At 36.0% G+C, this 19,796-nt stretch overlaps 1 protein-coding gene across 3 annotated transcripts in view; it reads right to left on the reverse strand.

Moving 5' to 3' along the window:
* IDE (insulin degrading enzyme) overlaps window positions 1–19,796 on the reverse strand; it is a 104,710-nt gene that overhangs the window by 22,027 nt on the left and 62,887 nt on the right. For all 3 annotated transcript variants that reach the window (XM_072625255.1, XM_072625246.1, XM_072625235.1), the window contains exons 12-17: window positions 16,711–16,813; window positions 13,588–13,710; window positions 10,418–10,500; window positions 5,732–5,876; window positions 2,481–2,591; window positions 2,039–2,159 (exon numbers count right to left, since the gene is read on the reverse strand). In XM_072625255.1, the coding sequence (XP_072481356.1) occupies window positions 2,039–2,159; window positions 2,481–2,591; window positions 5,732–5,876; window positions 10,418–10,500; window positions 13,588–13,710; window positions 16,711–16,813 (686 nt within the window). The remainder of the gene's footprint in view (window positions 1–2,038; window positions 2,160–2,480; window positions 2,592–5,731; window positions 5,877–10,417; window positions 10,501–13,587; window positions 13,711–16,710; window positions 16,814–19,796) is intronic.

Genomic DNA, 19,796 nt, shown 5'->3' on the forward strand with positions numbered 1-19,796 from the left:
GGTTTCCCCTCCCTAAGCCTTTGCTCAAAATGATCCCATAAGTCTTCAACGCCCTTCCTCTTCACCTGCCGAATATCTACTCAACCATTAAAAGGCATTGCAAATACTAACCCATCCACCCCTATCCCCCAATAAAGGCTTTTCCACTCTTGCCAAGCTGGTAACAACTTTTAAACTGGAGGTCTTCACACACAACTTTACACACAGCCTCTCTCCTCTCCTAGCCATGTATTAATCTACATTATGCTTATATTCATGTGAATTACATCCCCTCCACCAGACTGCAGATTTTAAGGGGGTAGCAACTATGGTGGAGTCTTTTTAAAGTTAGGTTCTTCCCCGACATCTAGCACAATGTTCTGTACAACACAGGTAAAGTGCTGCTTTAAATAAATGTTGGTTTAATTAAATGAACAGAACCATTTAGTGGAGAAGAAGGGGGGAAAGTTTTAAATGATTCAAATACAGAATCCACCTTCACAAAAATATATTTTTGGAAGGAATTCTTTCATGTTTATTACATAGCTATTTTATAAGCCTGTTTTACTTAAAACTCACTTGTCATTTGACTCAGGCTTTAATCACTTCAAAAAATGACTTCAGTTTCCTATCATGTGGAACACCTATTCATTCACCTAGCAAAATAGTTAAAATCACTCAAATGGTGCTGGAAGATAAAACATTAGCTAATAAACTAGATAACAAATACATGCTTTATAAACCTTATGTAAGTAAAAATACATTAACTATCCAGACTGAAGAGTCATCTATTCTATTAAGTAGTTTTCATAATTTTTGCATAAATGCAATGGCTTCATGTAATTTGTAGTTATAATAGTTTTAAATATTTAGCTTCTTGAATTTATTAATAAAGAAGTAATTTTCACATCAAACCGTAATATATAATAAATGTATATAGGGAGCTTTTGTTACAAAAAATTAAAAATTCATAGATACTTCCTTTTCCTTTAAAACTGTCATTTTAATTGTTCTGAGCATGCTGGGGAAAAATGAACTGCTGATGCAATACTACTAAGGAGAGGCTGAAACAGTTCTAAAAACAAGCCCAGAAAAGAAAAAAATTGAAGCCAAAACAAATCAAAGAAATGCTCTACCCTCCTTTCCAATGAAAATGGTTCAGAAAATAATTTAATGTTGTTTAACAGGTATTTGTTGTGTACCTATATGGTTAGCCCTGTACTAAAGCAAAGGAGAGGTGAGGAGGAGAAAAGGCCTGGTCACTGCCTTGAGAAGTCTAGAAGTGTTTAAAACTTAAACAAACCAGGCCCTAACTAAATGATTTAAGAAAACCTCAATAAAAATAAAAGAGGCACCAACCATAAGATCTTTAACCAGACCCTAACAGATCTGAAGACTCCAGAACAGGCAGGACATGATGGCAGTAAGCCCATCCTATAGGACACGTACTTTCAGGCTCTACCCATGTTTTCTAATATCCTTGAATTTAATTACATAATTGATTAGACTCAAAAGAGCAGCAATAAAGCTAGAATGCTGAATAGCAGTAAACCCTAATTCTTCAGCTCTTGTGAACTGTGAACTCTATTTTGGATCTAGGTCATTAAATCTCAACTGTCTAAGCTGTTGATTTTCGTGACAATGTAAAATCTCTAAATGTTTTAAAAGCCACTGACAAACCCAAATAATAACAGGCAATATCCACTGATGTCCTCCTCCTGTGCCTCATTGTGGCCTGGATTTCTATGAGGTTAGACACAGTGACCTCAGGTAAATCCTACGCAATTGGAAAGTCTTTAAATATGGGCGTTGTGACAGAAAATACACTGATCAACCAAGGACCAACTCAGCTAAATTTAAAAAGACATATCAACTGGTGAGAAGGTGATGACAAATGTCATCAAGCTACAAGCTACAAGCCCTTCTGCTGAGTCACTGGGGGGGCTACGTTCCACACTGGTGGTCTACACCAATGAAATCACAGGTCACTAATGCATGGTTGAGGTAACTAGACAAAAAACACAAAATGTTAAAACTAAGGTGGGTAAAGGAGTCTCACCATCTAGAGCTTCTTTTAGTTCATCTTTGGTCCAGGCCACTTCAGTCATTAACAGTCGGAGGTAATACATAGCATGCTGGTGAGGTTGTTCCGCTCGAAAGTTGTTAAGAGATCGCATGTACTGTGTGAAGGATAAGGCATGTACCAAACTAATTAGCTATAAAAACATTTTTATAATTGTAAAAGTTATCTTTTCACAATGTATGTCATCATGGCTCAAGAACATCTGCTTGTGCCCCTTTCCAAGATTTAAGTCATGCTCTAAGCAGTTGGGTATAAGAAAAGTTAATACCAAGTACTCATTTAAGCAGTACCAAGAGTGACCTTACATCCTCCAGACCAACACCCCTCTGGATCAATCAGACAACACTGCAGTTACTCCTTTCAAATGCCCATGATTCAATCACCACTGACTTAAGAGTGGAAAACACAGAAAACTTACCGCTTCCTTGATAATTTCAAATCTTTTTTCATCAATCTCAAAGGTGGCCATTTTCTCAATAATCTTCTTTAGCAAAATAGGCTGCTTGTCATTGTATCCTTTAACAGAGAGCTACAGAAAGAATTCAGGTTATTATAAACTCTTAAGTATTAAGGAAGGATTTCTAGACAAAGTTCAGCCTTTAACACTCAGAAAACTCTAAAATGTTATATGTACAAAAAAAATGCAAAGCAAAAAAGATTCATTTAACTTATTATAAAAATAACAACTGACACCTTTATCCAGCATGATGTTCCAACAAACTTTGTTGCCCAAGCATATTAATGCATTGTGAGCGTATTTACGTGAACCATCAGAAATTATGGTGGCAGGAACTACACTATTTTATTACTTAAATTCCTATATTGAAGCTAAGATCCTTTTTAGGTTTTAACTTCACAAACACTTTTGGAAGAAGAGAAGGCTCTAGGCATTTTACTGGGGACACTTCTAAGTATTACACAGTCTGGTGAACACTTGCCCTGCTTTATCATATTTTTCCACTGAGCACAAGTCTTTTTCATATAACAAACAAAACACAAATAGACTTCTAAAAAACACAGGCTTTGCTGCATTTCTACTATATTGTCCCTCATATATGAAGAAAATGGCACAAGCACAGACACAGGCTCAGCGTATTTAGGCCTGGAAGGGACCACAGAGATCATTTAGTTCAACTACATAATTTAATACACGCAGAAACTAAGGACCAAGGAAAGAAAGAAAATTGCCTGGCGTTCCTTACATAGCCAAAGTAGGGGGGTTGAGTTTCCATCAGAGATCTTAGGATTCCAAATCCAGTGATCTTTCCATTAAGCAATTCTGCCTTCCCAAAAGTGAATTACATTTCCAAAGTGAACTGACTGCCTTTCTACTTTCTATAGCGCTGATTTCCCAACTGGGAAAGGTAGAAGAAGTACTCTAATCTCTCCCCTTTCATAGATGAAAAAGCTGGGCAAAGAGAGGTGAGGTCACTAGCCAGGGTCACACAGCCCAATGTACCAGGATCAGGACCAGAACCTGTAACTTTGGGCTCCTGATGACCCCCAGCAGGACACATCCTCAGAGCAGGCTCTCTAGCATTTCCCTCAGAGGCACATATCTCCAGGGACACATTTCATCTATAAGTGGGGGTGGCTTTGCATCATATATCCAAGTAGCAGAGCAGAGTGATGGGGCTGGGGGTCAGGACACCTCAGCCCAATGCTAGCTCTGCCACTGCCTACAGGCAAGACACATTTCCTCAATCAGCCTGTTTTCTCACAGAGTACTTCTGAGAAAACATTAGATAAACTGGCTTTATCTTTACTTTAAGATTATGAAATAGGAACAAAACTATTTCTTTCCATATGGAAAAGGAAGCATTGATGTTTAAAGTCTTTTATTATTAGAATTTGAGAAGAATCAATAGGTTATTAATATTCCATTCAAAATTATAATTTTTGCTTTAAATATTAGAACTAGAAAAAATTATCTTTATTTTACCACTGAGGAACCTGAGATTGGTGACCTTAGACACATGTCTAGACCTCAGTTTGCTCATCTATAAAATCAGGAGATTAGACTAGATGGCCTCCAAAGTCCCTGCCTGCTGTAAATCTATGACTCCACAAGAGGCAAAGTATCCTGACAAAGATCTTATAATTATGAAGTGGTGGAGCCCAACAACAATCCAGATCTCTGGATTCTTGGGTTGGATAAGGCTGGAATGTACTGGACCAGGGGTTGGGGGAGCATGGTGTTAGGGAGAGGAAAGGGAAGGAAAAGAGGATTTCTTTCCATTACATCTGTTGCCTCTGAATTTTAAAATATGAACAATCTTTAAGGAAGGTCTGCTTATCACGTAAAATGTACAACCAAACCAACTGAGGATGGAATTTGATAAAGGAAAGGAAAATTAATGCATGAAGAAACTTTTAAACTGCAAATTCCAAAGGCAGATTATTTATATCAGATTGCTCCTGGATTATAGAGTATATTTTATAGAAGATGAATGTATGCTACAAAAGGAATGTTAATTTAGAACTGAATTGCACACCAAACTGAATAACATCTAAAATTGCTTTAGGGTTAATGAATTTAAAGAAGAAAGCTCCAGATCTTTCAAGGAACACTCTAATAATGCTGATATTGCTTTTCCAGTCAAAAGCACATATATTTTCATGGAAACAAAGGGCTAATATAATACATCCATGCATACAGGCTTTCTATGAACCAACATAATTATAGGAACTCTGAATTTTAAAAATTAAAGAAAAATTATGTTTTCCTTTATAGATGCCATTTCCATAGGGATGGGAAAAGTAACATGCGTTTAGTATGAATCAATAAGCCAAACATCTAAAACAGGTGAAAAATGCAAGTAAAGATAGCTCATACATGTTTACAGACACACTGAGCTTGAGTGAATTTGATCATTAATGCTTCAAATGTAATTGCATTTCTCATCCATGAAAAAAGATGCAAGGAGTAAAACATCAACCATCTCACTTAGAAATGCAGAAGTTAACATTTTCTCAAGCTCAACAGAAGGCTTTTATGTTGTTTTTGTGTCTTTTTGCTCTTCTAATTTTTTTTACTTACAAGTATTGCATTCATTCCTGATGCAATGCCATAGTTCAAACCTGAGAGGTGAGCTGCATATGTATACTCTTTTAAATCATCCTTCAATAACCTGATAAACAGGTATGTCATGTTGCAATGGAGAGGATCAGCATAAATGTAGCGACTAACAAAAAGAAAAACAAAAGAAATGCTTTGATACCTCAAGCAGTGACATGATAATGAAGAAACATGATCGAAGAGTATGAATATGCAGCCTCATGGTCTGGATTTCAAGGAAAAAGATGTAAGAGAATGTTTTGTTTCAAGCCGACGGGAAAATTTCATTCCCTTCTGTTGGAAACTTCAACTTCTGATACCAAATGGGACAAATCTAACCATAGATTAGGGTCTAAAACAGTATTTGAGGAGAAAAATATTATGATCTGATTAAAGGTGTGGGAAAAAAAAGAACAAATTGGTTTATAGGAATAGAAATATCACCGAAGACCTAGAATGGAAGTGAACTTAAAAATTTTAAGAGATAAGAAAATATAGTTAATCAAAGATTTAAAAAAAGAAGATAAACTCATATCCTCCACTAAAAATGCTTCCATCAAATCAAAAGAAAAGTGTTGATGAGTGGAAGGCTCTAGAATCCAGGTACTTACATACATCCCATAGATGGTGTTTTGGAGGTCATAGCTCAAGCCAGCGAGCTCTGCGGCATACGCATACTCGTTGAGAGAGTCTTTGAGTAGCTCAAGGTACAAATAGGCCATATTACAGTGCAAGGGATCCACATAAGCAAATGGGCTGGAAGAAAATGTGCAAAGCAAAAGACTGGTTTATTATTTCTAATTTGGTTTGGCCTTTGCAAATGGAACTCAAGACACCCAGCTGGGTCATCTGCTTTCTGGAGCATATCTCTCTCTCTATCAAACTGAGTTTTTATAGTCCTTTTGTGTAGGGAGGCAGAAATCACAGGACACCTACTGAACTGCTCAGCTTGTGCCTAATAGGATGAATACAAATGGATCGCTCAGAAACAGAGTCTTGAATTTGGACAAGCCCACAGCAATCAGAGTCCAGCCCTTGCCTGAGGTACAGACAGAGTCACTCTACAATATCCCTGGCCTGAGCTTTGACCTCTGCTAGAAGATGCTCAGAGCACTCCTAAGGTAGCCCTTTCTATTGCTGGGCAGCACTGGCTATAAGTAAGTTCTTCTACTGAGCTGAAAATAGCCTCCTTATTACTTCTATCAGGAGTGTCATTTCTGTCCTCTGAAGCCAAGCAGAATATGGTAATATTTCTATTCCATATGACAATTCTTCAAATGCTTGAAAATAATAACCACATTTTCCCACTAAATCTCTTCTTTAAGCTGGATGACTTTTGAACCTCCACACTATTCTCCTCCTCTAGATGTCATAACAGTTTGTTCTAAAATGTAGCACCTTGACATGAACCCATTACCACAACTGTGATCTGATCACTTTAAATGCCTCTACTGTTGCAGACACCCTATTCCTATTAATACAACCTAAGATTTCACACCACACTATGCTATACCATACTATGGACTCATTATGAGATGTAGTTCAGCATCTCTATCTCATACTTTTAAAATTGATTTGGTGGCTTAATATTTGTCCTCAGAGTTAGTCTCCAACTTAGAAGAGTTTAAATCTTTCTGGATTTCAACTATGATTCAATTTATTAGATAGCACTTCCAGCACTGTGTTGTCCATGTAAACCTTCACCCATATCACTGATTAAAATGTTAAATTGAATTATCCCCTCCAAATTCCATGGAGTAGAAACACACTTATAGGTACTATGGATAGTAACAAAGCAAATGAGCAGTGGGGCAGACCTCCCCAAAAAAGAAACTTACTGGAAGACTGTTTTTCCTATGCTCCTCCCTCTGATGAGGATCATATAGTTGCAAATCATATGGCTGTTGGGGTAAGAAACTGATTTCTACTAAGACAAACTTCAACAGAGAGAAAAGAATCTTCTACTTTTCGAAGTCTAGGAGGAAATTAGCTTGAATGAAAGAGCTGAGAACTTTAATATGCTGCTTCAGTTTTTTCCCCAATGCTAATATAAACAAGCTATCCAACAATTTTCATGTTGGGCAATTTGCAGCACATGACTTCGTCCACAAGATGAGTTAATAAATCAATACATAAGCAGGAAAACATTAAAGGAGATTATCTACATGTAAAAGCAGAATTGCCCAAGCCCTTAAAATGATTATAGAATTAGATACATATCAAAACTAGAAGGACCATCTAATGCAACTTCCTGCTTTAACAAAGGTGGAAAAGAAACCCAAAATGACAAAATGACTTTCCCAAGGTCATACAGATGGTAAAACGTAAGCTAAACCCAGGCCTCCCAAGCCCTAGCCCACCCATCATGCCATAAACTGAATCATGCTATAAAATATTACCCATAATGCAAAAGGAGAAAATAGTGGACATGATCTAGAAGTTTCATTGTATGGAAATAGATTATGTCTAATAATAGAGATAACTGTTGCTATCAAAGCCAATGAGTTTATATCTATGCTAATGTCAAAGTTAAAATAAGTGTTTAAATACTGAAAGGAAAAAAAGCCCCTCTACATAGTGAATGTCATCTTCCATTCTTTGCCAATATTCTTTCTAAAACTTTACATAAAAAGTGGGGCCAGTATATAAATTCAGGTGGTCCCTCTATTTCTTTCCCACTTTGTATACGCACACACGCGCGCACACACACACTCACAGTTTGGGGTGGGGGGAAGGAAAACTCAAACTACTTTTTAAAGGAGATTTGTTAGCCAAGGCAAGCTAACGTAACTATTTAATATTGGTATAAACACTGTATGCAATTGCAGGTCTGGAGTTTCCCCTCCTAATTCTTCTATAAAGAGCACATAAAACACTTCTGGGTGAGTTCCAACTTGTCTAGGTACCATATCCCCTCTGCTGCCACAAGCCTTCTTTTTGGGGAGGAATCACTGAGAACTAAACTGAAATCAGTTGTACAAGCAGCCCTTCTGTCACTTTTCTTAGGCAGAGACAAGAAAGAAAAAGTGCAGTGACAGAAGCTAAAGATGACCACCATTCAGCTTCTTCTTTCTTCTTCTTCATCCTCATCATCATCATGGATTACATATTTGGTTTATCTTAATGCCTGCTTTAAACAAGGCTTTATTATCAGGCCTTAGTGAGGCCTGTTCTCAAAGCAGGGAAGCATGTAAGCTCTTGCTGGTTCTGCCAAGGTGGAGAGGCATTGACTTAGTACAGACATGGTCAAAGAATGTTTGCTATTTAAGGACCAGTTTAAGTACAGAAAGGCAGAGGGTCAGTCACTGTGTAATTACATTTTATTTGGCCATGATCAATCATCAGCGTCAATTAAGATAGCATATCTCTAAAGCACCTTAAGACCACAAAGTGCTGCAAAAATGTGACTGTCAAGTGTGAGCAAGTGTAACTTTTGTACTTAGGATCATGGGATTTAGAGCAAAAAAGAGAATTGTATTCTAGTCCAATTCAATCATATTATAAACAAAGAAGTAGAGGTTTCAGAAAGTTTAAATGATATGCTTAAGGCCACTCCAATAATTACAGACCTGGACCTTGAATCCAGATCCAGTGCTCTTTTTCTGTATCATATCACAGCCACCTCAGTCCCCTGACCTCAAAGAGAACCTGGGCTACCATGGTATGGACACCAAATCCTTGCTGCTAACCCATTCTCACTTAGAAACCTATGTCAACAAAGTATATAAGGGAAGAATTTTTTTTTAAATGTGATCACACAATACCTTCATAAATCACAAGGTAAAAGTGGAAAGAAATCTCTTATCAAAAATGATTGTAAAATTAACTAGAATAATATAAATCTTAGGAAGCTTCAAAAGACATGTAAAAATGTAGGCAACAAAATCACCCTTTAGAAAACAGAAAATTCTATTCTCACTATAAAGTTTATAAATTCCCCTTATCACCCCTTCTGTTCAATGAAGATTTGCTCCTAATAAATAGTTCTTAATTAAATGTGTATTTAGAATGGATTATTAGGAATAGATAATGTTCTAAAACTTGGTGTCTAAATTGGTTTCCACTGAGAATGCTTCCTCCAGACATAAGCATATGAATGTTTACGTAATACATTTTCTTCTCCCTTTTCTTTTGATATCTTTGATACATTAATCATTGATTTATTCTAAAGATAATGTGGGTGTCTCCTTTGCTGAACTGTCAGAATACAAAAGAAACAATATTCCAATGTGCTTAACAGAAAAATGTAATATGTATAGTTATGCAATGAAATAATGTTGTTAGATTTTAATTAAAAAATTAATTTTTTAAAAATGTCAATGAATGATCAGAATGTAAAGTTAACAGTAATCTTGATCATCTTCAAAATTTAACACGAAAGGCAATGTGTCATGCTAGAATTCAAATCTATACAACTCTAACTCATTTATTAATTTTGTGCTATGAAATAGTCTTTGCACTCCAATAATCTTGATTGAACCTTTACAGAAATGTCCATTTTTTATTTATACATTCCTTTTGTTCCTCCCCTCCCAAAAAAACCATGACACAAGAATACACATACACATAAATAAACAGATACACACACAAATACACAAATTTCAGGTCCTTCTTCAAATATGGAAAATAAACATTTAAAAGTTACTGTATTAGAAATGCTAATGACCAAGATCATGGTATTTAAACCCACAGTGATCATAAGAATAACCTGAAAAATTCTGTAATTCTATAATATATATTTTTTAAAAAGTTACTGTAATCAAATCTAGTGATAAAAATATCTCTCCAATTAGAACAATAATCAGCTTGGATTAATGGAAATCTAAAATAAGATATTATTCACTTGTAAATTTTACTAAACTTTTTTCTTCTATTTATTTAAACGAGAAAAAGCCAAGCTGGCACCTGGAATAAGCAATTTTATAGGGAAGAATGGAAACTTAAGAAATTATTCAACCCAACCCTGTGGCTTTAGGCAAGGTTATTTACCCATTCCTGGATAAGAATGATCTATTTTTTTCTTTAATTACATAACTTTCTCCATGTTCTGTAGCCTTCAGGGTTATAAGACTGCCCTAAAATCTACTATATATACACTTTAGTTGAAGATTTAGCTCATTATTTTTTGTGCTGAATTTATTAGAAAGGGAGATCAAACAGTATCTTTGTATTATTTGAAGATCAAACAGATCCTATCAACTTGCCCTTCTCAAAATGAGAATTTATTTGTAGCCCTGTGCCTTGAAAGAATAACAAAATTTAAGACATAAAATTGCTGAATCTGTTGTATTACATACCTGAAAAATTCAAAGTTGAGACAAGCTTTTGGTAAGAAAAATTTGTCATCTTGTTTAAACCAGAGTTTGCTCATGGCTGTGTCCTATGACAAAGAAATAAATTGTTTTGTTAGGACAAATATGGGCAGTTTATGTTCAAGCTTTCCAATATTCTTCACCTGTGGCCAGGATGACAAAAGGAACATCAGACAGGTTTCTTGCAAGGCCCTTAGTTCAAGCACCCAGAACATTCACAATCTTAACATTTATTAAGTGGTTGGAGGGGGCAGACTGTTTATTGTTTGCCACTGAAGTAAGCAATCCCTGCCTACACCATTTTATAGTCCAGTGCTAGATGGGGTTTAGCCAACAAGTATCTTATTCTCCTGCAACTCTTTGGGGAATGAATAACAATGATGGGAGGGGAAGAACAGAAGCTGGGAGAGGAAGAGGATGTGCACAGGAGGCTCTCTTCCTGGTTCTGTACCTAACTCTTAAGATTTCTGGCATGATAAGTTGAATTTCTTTTATCATTAGAGAGCTAGAAGCTCATCTGAAGTGACTCAAACATTCAAAAGAGGTAGGAGGTATAACAAATTTGTTTCTCTGTATTTTACACTAAAATAACAGCTGAGATGATCAGTTTTCTCCCTAAGTTAATTTCTCCTTCTGACTTCACATTTCAAATAGCATTTAATCAGTTTCCCCTGTGTAGAGCCTCCTCAGTGTTGTCTACCATCACAGTCTCTCCAGTCTATTCCCACCATCATTTCCCTAATCCAGACCTCCCCCAACCCCCCCACCCCACCCCACCTTTCCTCCGCACCATCCTATACTGCTGCAATCTGGTTTTCATGCTTCCAAACTATGTTCCATATCACTGGTCAGATTAATCTTCCTTCTGCATAAACTAAGTCTGTTTAAAAACCTTCACCCAGCAGACCATTCAAAACAGATTCTCTCCTGCCTACTAAGAAAGTTCCACTTGCTTGGCCTGGTATTAGAAGCTTTCCAGCTTAATTTTATTTTACACTACTATCTTTTACATGTACCATGCTTTTCTAATTATACTCCTCCTAACACATCCTTCTCTTAACTGCTTCCATAACTTTACCTTGTATTTGGGAATATCCACCTCCTTCCTTACTTCCTACTGAATTCCTAACACAGACTTTATAGCTCATTTCAAATGTTACTCCTTCCATGCAGCTTTCCAATAACTCACTGCTAAAAAGTTTTGTCTCAAAATCATTGTAATGCTTTGTCTTGCACTTCCATAATGTACTTATTACAGCTATATAATATGATAACAGATATCATATCTTTGATATGTATCATATTCCCCTGGCAGAGGGAAGGAAGAGGGAAGTCTTAATCTGAGATTAGTAAGTTTTCTTTTTAAGAATATTTTGATAAGTATATTTCAATATAATTACTTTCCTTTAAAATCCTTTAATTTTTATTTTATGCATTTAAAGACAACCTTCTGAAAAGGCCACAAGCTTCCCCAGAGTATTGCCAAAGGGGTACAGGACACAAAACAGCTTCAGAACATCTATTCTCCATAAGGGAAACCAAGTCTTCCCTAAACTTTGAATCTTCACCAGTTCCTAACAACATACTCTGAACAAAATGTGTACTGAATTGTACTGAATTGAATACTTATTTTTTAAAGCACAGTGTGTGTGTGTGTGTGTGTGTGTGTGTGTGTATACACACATATACACAGGTGCTTATACAGAAGTAAATTACTTAATTTGTCATTTTTTAGGAAAAATGGTTGATTCACTCAAAATCTAGCTGACAGAAAAAATAAATCCATATCCTCAGATCAAATACAAATTTTTATGCTGATCACAATGATGGGTCATTAGATTCTGAATCTTAGGAAGAGAATGATCTAGTCTAATCCCTATATTTTACAGATGAGAGCCTCTATTTCCTAACTTGTAAAAATAAGTGAATTGTAATGGAAAGGTTAAGAAGGTTAAATTTGATATAAGGAAAAATGCAATCTCTACTTCTATGCAATTTCAACATCATAAAAGATAACATGTGATAACTAAGGGAAAAAAACAGAAACGAGAAATTGTCATAGGACTAAAAGAATTCTGAGTCACAGAATCCCCCTCCTAATTTGATGCAATAACTCTAAACCAGGGGTTCCTAACTTTTTCTGTGTCCCCCACCTCTTGCTGTCTAGTAGAGAATATGGAGTCCTCTCTCCTCAGAACAATATCTTTAAATTAACAAAATAAAATATATGGGATTACAAATGAAACAAATTCTATCAAAAGAGTTATTAAAAAAATTTTTTTAAAGTCTATAGACCCCAGGTTAAGAACTTTTGTTCCAGATAGATGAAAATCTAGCCTAATTCAAAATATTTCAATGACCCCAATGGACTCGAGGCAAAATGCCTTCCACATCCAGAGAAAAAACTATGGAATTGGATTGCAGAATGAAGCAGACCATTTTCTCTTGTGTTATGTTTTGTTTTGTTTTCATGGCTTCTCCTATTCACTTTGATTCTTCTAGGCAACATGACTACGGTGAAAATGTAGTTAATAAGAATGTATGTGTAGAACCTATATAAGACTGCATGCCATCTCAGGGAGGGAGAGAGGAAAGAGCGGGGAAAGAACGGGAGGGAGGGGGAAAAATCTAAGATACATGGAAGTGATTGTAGAAAACTAAAAACAATAAATTAATTAATAAAGAAATTTCAATGACAAGAAACAAATACCGACCTTCATGAGCAATTCTAGAGTTTTACAAAATTTCACATAATTTTTAAAATGTTAGTAGCATAAACTCATTTTCCTTTCACTGGATGGTTAGTGGAAAACAGAAAGCAAAGTCATTCTCTTCCATACAAAATTCAGGTAAAAGCACTTGCTGCAACTTAATCTTTTTTCTCCTTCAAAGAAAAATTATCCCAGATCTTTTCATCTGTCTTCACTGAACTCATTTTTCAGTCTTTTAAAAAGTTTTGTTGGCTATCCTTTCCCTTGAATTACAAATTAGTTCTCCTCACACCCTATGGGATTACAGACATTACGTGGAACACAACACCAAATACTAAGCTATCATCAAAAATATATATATATTTTATATATATATAAATATATATGATTTCCCTTCTATCAGACCCATCACTGAAATTATGAGACACAAACTCCAATGGTTACCTTAATAAGAGCAGGGTATGATGTTGCTTCCTTTTCTAGCGGCAAGATCTCAAAATTTGTAGGAATAAATTCGTTCTTTGTTGGAAGTTTAAACTTTCCATTTAAGTCAGCATTTTTCCATTTCTGAAAGTGAAAATGAGAGCAAATAAAATGGTCCCAAAAGTTCTTTAAATTCCTCTTCTATATAAAGGATTTTAACTGTAATACTATACCAGAGTATGAATGTGATATCTTTTATACATAACAGACAAGCACTACTACTAAAGATCTACTGGTTTTATACTGACCCTTCTACTACACTTACACCCTCATCACCCGTCGTGACCAGATTCCTCCATTTGCTAAGTCTAGGGTATAACGCATGGTGATGCAAAAAAATTCAGATCAATACTCACAAGAACATTAGAATCACACCCATGATGGTGGTACCTTATTTCTATGGCATAATAATGAACCAAACTAACCAGTCACAACCATCAATGTAAAATAAAATACTTAACAAACTGTGCATGGTTACATGGTTAAACAATTGAATTAAATACGTATAGGACAGGAAGCAGTCCAAGGGCTAACCTCACCCCCCAACTCACCTATCCATATTTTCAGAATTGGACATTGATGGCCAGGTTAGTTAGAACTTCTCTAACTCAGCCTACATTCATGACCTGGCCCGAATCACTTCTTTCCCCCACCTCTCAAACTTCCTACTCACAACTGAACTTTTATCTAAATCAGTTAGAGAGAAGGCTGAGGATAAGACTGGGCCCCACATCTAAGCTAGGATGCAGCTGTCTTAATCATTGAGATGAATTTCTATCACAGCTAGTTTTGTTCCTAGTATTACTGATGGTAATGTGTTTTCCTCAAAACAACTCTAAGAGAGACATATTGAAAGGATTACTACTCCAGTTCCACAGATGACAGGACTGTGTCTCAGAAAGGATCAATGACTTTCCCACGGCTACATGACCACTAAAGCCAGGACAAGAACTTGTATCTTCTGCCTCCCAAGTCCAGTGTCCTACTATACCATGCTCCCCCATCCAGTAAATAAGTGAGGAAATATTTAATCTGAAGATCATTCTCTTCTGTCTGTAAATTATAATCCTGTTTTCATCACTGAGAACTCCCTTCTACTAAAAGGAATAGAACAAGGACTAACCCTCTGATTGCATCAGCACAGACAACTTCCTGGTGAGTACTCCCTCCAACAACACAGGTCAGCACCTGCTCTGCAATGTAATGGAGAGTTGCCTAGAACAGTGAAAGGTTAAGTGACTTGTCCAAAGTCACACAGCCAGGACATGTCAGAACAGAGACTTGAATGCCAGGATAAGGGCAGCTGGTGACATCCTATTGGAGTCAAAAAATATGAGCTTAAATCCTACCTCAGATACTTACCAGCTGTGTAGTCCTGGACAAGTCACTTAACCTCTGTCTGCCTCAGTTATCTCATTCATAAAATGAGGATAACAAAAGCACCCACCTTCCAGGGTTGTGGTTGAAGATCAATTGAGATATTCATAAGTGCTTAGCAAGGTGTCTGGAACACGAAGCTCTATATAAATGTTTGCTATTATCACAGCCTGGCTATGAGTCCAATTCTCCACTATACCACACTGCTCCCTTATCACTTTTACCAAAGCAGATCACATTTCCTCTGCATTCATCCTACAGTAACTAACTACCCCCTACCTCCTAACAGTTTTGACTTGTAAGGAGGGGATAGCAGCTTCACACTCCGTGAAGCCCATATAATGCAGACTGGGTAGTACTTCACAAGTAATGACAAAATCAAAAGCTGTTAAGGAGTGTGGTAGGGAATACAGAAACCATCTAGTGCAAGCCTCTCATTTCATAAGATGATAAAAAGGAGGCCCCCCAAAAGTTAAAAGACCACTAAGACTTCTCCAAGGTCACACAGCTAGAATGCCAGAACTGGGCTTGGAACAGAGTTGGTGTTCTTGACTCCTAGGTCCAATGTTCTATTACACTTTCTACTACCTGCTAGTGAGGGCTAAAGAATCCATTTTAAAAGAGTTACTACTGGTTTTATTGTTATTGTTTTTAAAGGGACTATTCCATACACTATGACCCACCTAAAGTTATTGCAAGGAAAAATATATCCATGCTAGCTTTATATGTGATAGCAAAAAAATGTATAAATGTGTCACATATCCTGAATGGGAAATGACTGAACAAATCTTGCATAAATATAATTACAGAATAGTACTGAGCTATGGGAGAAATAGGAGAAATATAAATATGGAAGAATGATAGTTATAAAGAGTTAAGAAAATAGAATCAGTATATATACATATATATATAGAGAGAGAGAGAGAGAGACTAGCTATGCAAAAATAAATAACAATAATAATAAAATTAGAAAAATAAAATAAAGCAAGTAAATTCAGAAGGAGAAACAGAAGGGAAAAGGGCATTTTTTTGGTTGAAATTAAGCTTTAAAAATTCTATATGATTTAAAGCTTAGGATTTTCATGTAGAATCACATTTCATTTCATTTGCTTCTTTTTATTCTGAATGTTTACATTTGTTGATGGCTAATGTTCAGTTAAAATTTTGCAAAAAAGAAAAGTTTATTTTAAATCATTCTTAAGTCCACGTTCAGCTCACACATCACCACCAAATGGGAGGAGACAGCACCAGAACATGAAGTTTCACCTTTGCCCACATCCTGGACTGATGGAGCTAACAGAATTGTTTCTGTCACATTTAAAAACTCTAGGGCTCCCATTTTAAAATGTGGAGAAAGCACCCTCAAGTATTGTTTATTTCAGATGGTATATGCCACAAACAGCAATTACATTGAGAAAACCCTAAAAAGTGTTTCTCCCTTTATCCCTGTTCTCTCCTCTTTTTCCCCTTCTCCTCCCTGACCTGGCTCTCCCCCCTCCACCCCCAACCTATTTGTCTGTCAGATCTGGCACAAGCCACAAGGCTTCCCTTCTATCCTTTGACTCCCTTTTAGTTAGCAGGATGATGTGCAGACCAAAAATGAACCCAGAAATTATGGTTTTTAAAAATGTTACAGATTTTGGAAGAATAAACAGTTTTTCTTTTGCTTTATTTTAAGTTTTCTTCACTGATTTTTGTTAAGCTTACCTCAATGACCTCATCTGGTATAGCTTCCTGTCTGTATTGTGTCCCATACCACTCTTCTGTTTGATTTGTTTGTCCTTCAAAAGACTTGGAAACTATTGCAACTCTAAGAACAAAAATGGACAGAAAACAGTAACCTTGTAAACCAATATATCCATAAAAGAACTATTAGTTGATGCAGACATCAAAAAAATCCTTCTAGGACGTAAGAAAATCCTAGTTGGACAGAGAAATGCTTTCAGACTCTACTTTAAGCTGCAGTGGCTTGCAGGGTAGACGTGTTTCTTTTCCTTAGTGAAGTAATCATCAGATCTGTAAGTAGAGTGTACCTGCTATCAGAGAAAGTACTAGGGTATGAAAAACATCTTTTTGCTTTGATTATTTAGAAAGGATGAAAAATTCCTAAGCTAGAACTGGGGAAATAACAGTCCAATTAAGCAAGTGTTTTTTGAGTGCTTACATTGTAGCAAATATCATTCTAGATGCTAAGTACTCAAGAATCAAACACCAAAATAAAACAAGAAAGAAGCCAGGAACAAAGATTCTGAAGAGGAGAAAAAGGGAACTTAAAGCAATGTCAAGAAATTAATGAGTAGAAGGTAACAGGATAGAACGAAGAAATCTTGTATGACAGAAATGAGGTTCTACTGGGATGGGAACTTTGGCTACTCTGAAGAAGCAGCAACATTTCATGCTCTATTTGGCCACCCAAGAAGGCTCATAGCAACTAACAGATGAGAAAAGTTCCGTTACAGCACCTAGAAGGAAAAGATTCACAGTTAATGACATTCTGTACCGAAGAATACAGAGGCTCTTGTGGGGAGATACGATAAATCAAAAGATATGCTGGCTCCCTGAAGTACGCTAAAGAGAACCTGCCAAACACCCACTAATTACTACCTGCTTCCACTGGATCACTAATCAATAAGTTATATGGCCAGAAGAAATCTGGAAAGCATCTCAAGAAACCCTGAAGTCCTGGGTAGGAAACTAAAATGATTTTGAGACACATGTGGCATTTTCCAATTAATCCTTTAGTTGGTGGTCATGTCATTGGAAGAGAAAGGAAGATTTTTTTTTTTTAAGCCAAGACAAGTATTTGGCTTCTTTGACTCAGGTACCTTAGGACACTAAAAGGATGACAGAGGAACAGAACTGCATCTTAAGAAAGCAGAGAAAAAATGAATTTAGCAAATAAATCATAAACATGATTTTTAAAAAAAGGCTTGAAACTAGAGTTTGAAAGGAAGGAGAAAAGAACACAGATAAAACTACAAAAATTGGGCAATTAGTGAAGACAACATATGTAAAAGCAGAAAGAAGAATAGTGAAGTAAGCAAACTTGTTTGAATTTTTAGGTGAAAATAGGAGGAAAGACAGTCAAAAGGAATACTTATGGCCTCAGATGTACACATAACAATTCAGAGTATAGGAAAAAAATGAACCTGAAATTTTAACATAACATAATTTCAACACAAAAACATGTTTTTATAGATATTACTGAATACTATATATAGATGTTTTATAGATAGTACTGAAGTTTTGTATACCAGAAATTCATAAGCCTAAGAGCACAAACATAATGGAAGAGCTTTTTGGATTAGGACAGAAAGAAACTGCTAAATATTTTCCTAAAAGAGATTACAAACTGACACAGAGCAAAGCAAGCTAAGTTAAGGGAAAAGAGAAGAGACTTCAAATACCCAGACATTTATTGAGAGACTAATTTTTTTTTCAAAAGTAGATTAACTGATAAATTCTTGGCTTGCCTTGCTGATAATTTCATTTCTCAGAACATGGAGAAAAAACTCTAGAGTTTATAGGAGTGAATGGACAACAGAAGACATGTAGCCTAGACTTTAAGAAAGCAGATTTTGAAACATTTAGAGAACAGAAACAAATTCTTATCTTTCAGGACTTTTCCTAAACTCCACATAAAAACAGTGTCTTGGGTATGACAATATATACTGGACATGTTCCAGATAAAGAAAGCTGTAATAGATATGGTTACATTTCTTTTTATTCATGCTTTTCTAGAATAAGAGGAAACATATAAACCCTAGTCTCCCTAATTGTATTTAGAAGCTGGTCATCTTGATTGACTACACAATCTCTAAATTTCATCCTATAACCAAAGACCAGGTAAAAAAGGCAATATAGAGTATCAATATTACTCAGTATCCAGTATGGTGCTCTATATAAAATAAAATGCTTCACAGTTAAAATAATGGAAAATTCTTAAAAAAAAATTCATAAATAAATCCTATAATTCCAATAAAGAAGAAGAGTAGGAGCATCTAAAAAACCCCAATATTATTAAACAGAGAATTCACTAATTTAGTCAAAAAACATCAAGTGCTTATGTTTGAAGCATGTATCTTAAGTTCAGATTTTAAAAGGACATGCATGAAAGATGGAAAGATGAACAGACAGATAAAGATAACAACCATGAGTAACAGAAATCTTAAGGTTAAAGCCCCCAAAAGAACAGAACATTATAGGACAAAATGCTAAAAATAACAAAATAGGCTTTTTAATGGGCTATATTAATAGTAAGGAAGACAAGAAAAAGACGAAATACCTAGTTAGAGAAGATGCTAACAAATGATGGAGAAAAGGAAAAAAATATTTATAATCTGTTTTGCTTCTATCTTCTCCAGCAAGAATAGTATTCAAAGAGAAAAGAGTCGAATGAAACTAGAGGAATTTCATCGTGTGATGGGATCTCACCCTATCTGGCTTTTGCGCCTCCTCTTTGGTGAGGAGCCCATTTTCATCATGAGTGGAGAGGCTCCTAGGAAGCTGAGAGCCATCAAAGGAAGGACATCAGAACTACAATACAAAGTAAGAAGTCCCCTTCTGCTGCTTTCTCTCCATGCCTTTTAATCTTGATACTAGCATATGAGACAGCAGAGCATAGTGATTTCAGTTGGGAAGACTTGGACTCAAGTGCCACCTCTGACACCAGCTGTCTAGCTGACCCTGAGGGCAAGTTACTTAACGGTGTCCCAGGAAAGTCTAAGACTGGGCATGTCAAACCACGTTAGTAGAAGGAGTTTCTTCACTAGATGTTCCCTATACTAATGAAA

Source organism: Notamacropus eugenii, chromosome 1 (assembly GCF_028372415.1).
Source record: "Notamacropus eugenii isolate mMacEug1 chromosome 1, mMacEug1.pri_v2, whole genome shotgun sequence".
Taxonomy (NCBI): Eukaryota; Metazoa; Chordata; class Mammalia; order Diprotodontia; family Macropodidae; genus Notamacropus; species Notamacropus eugenii.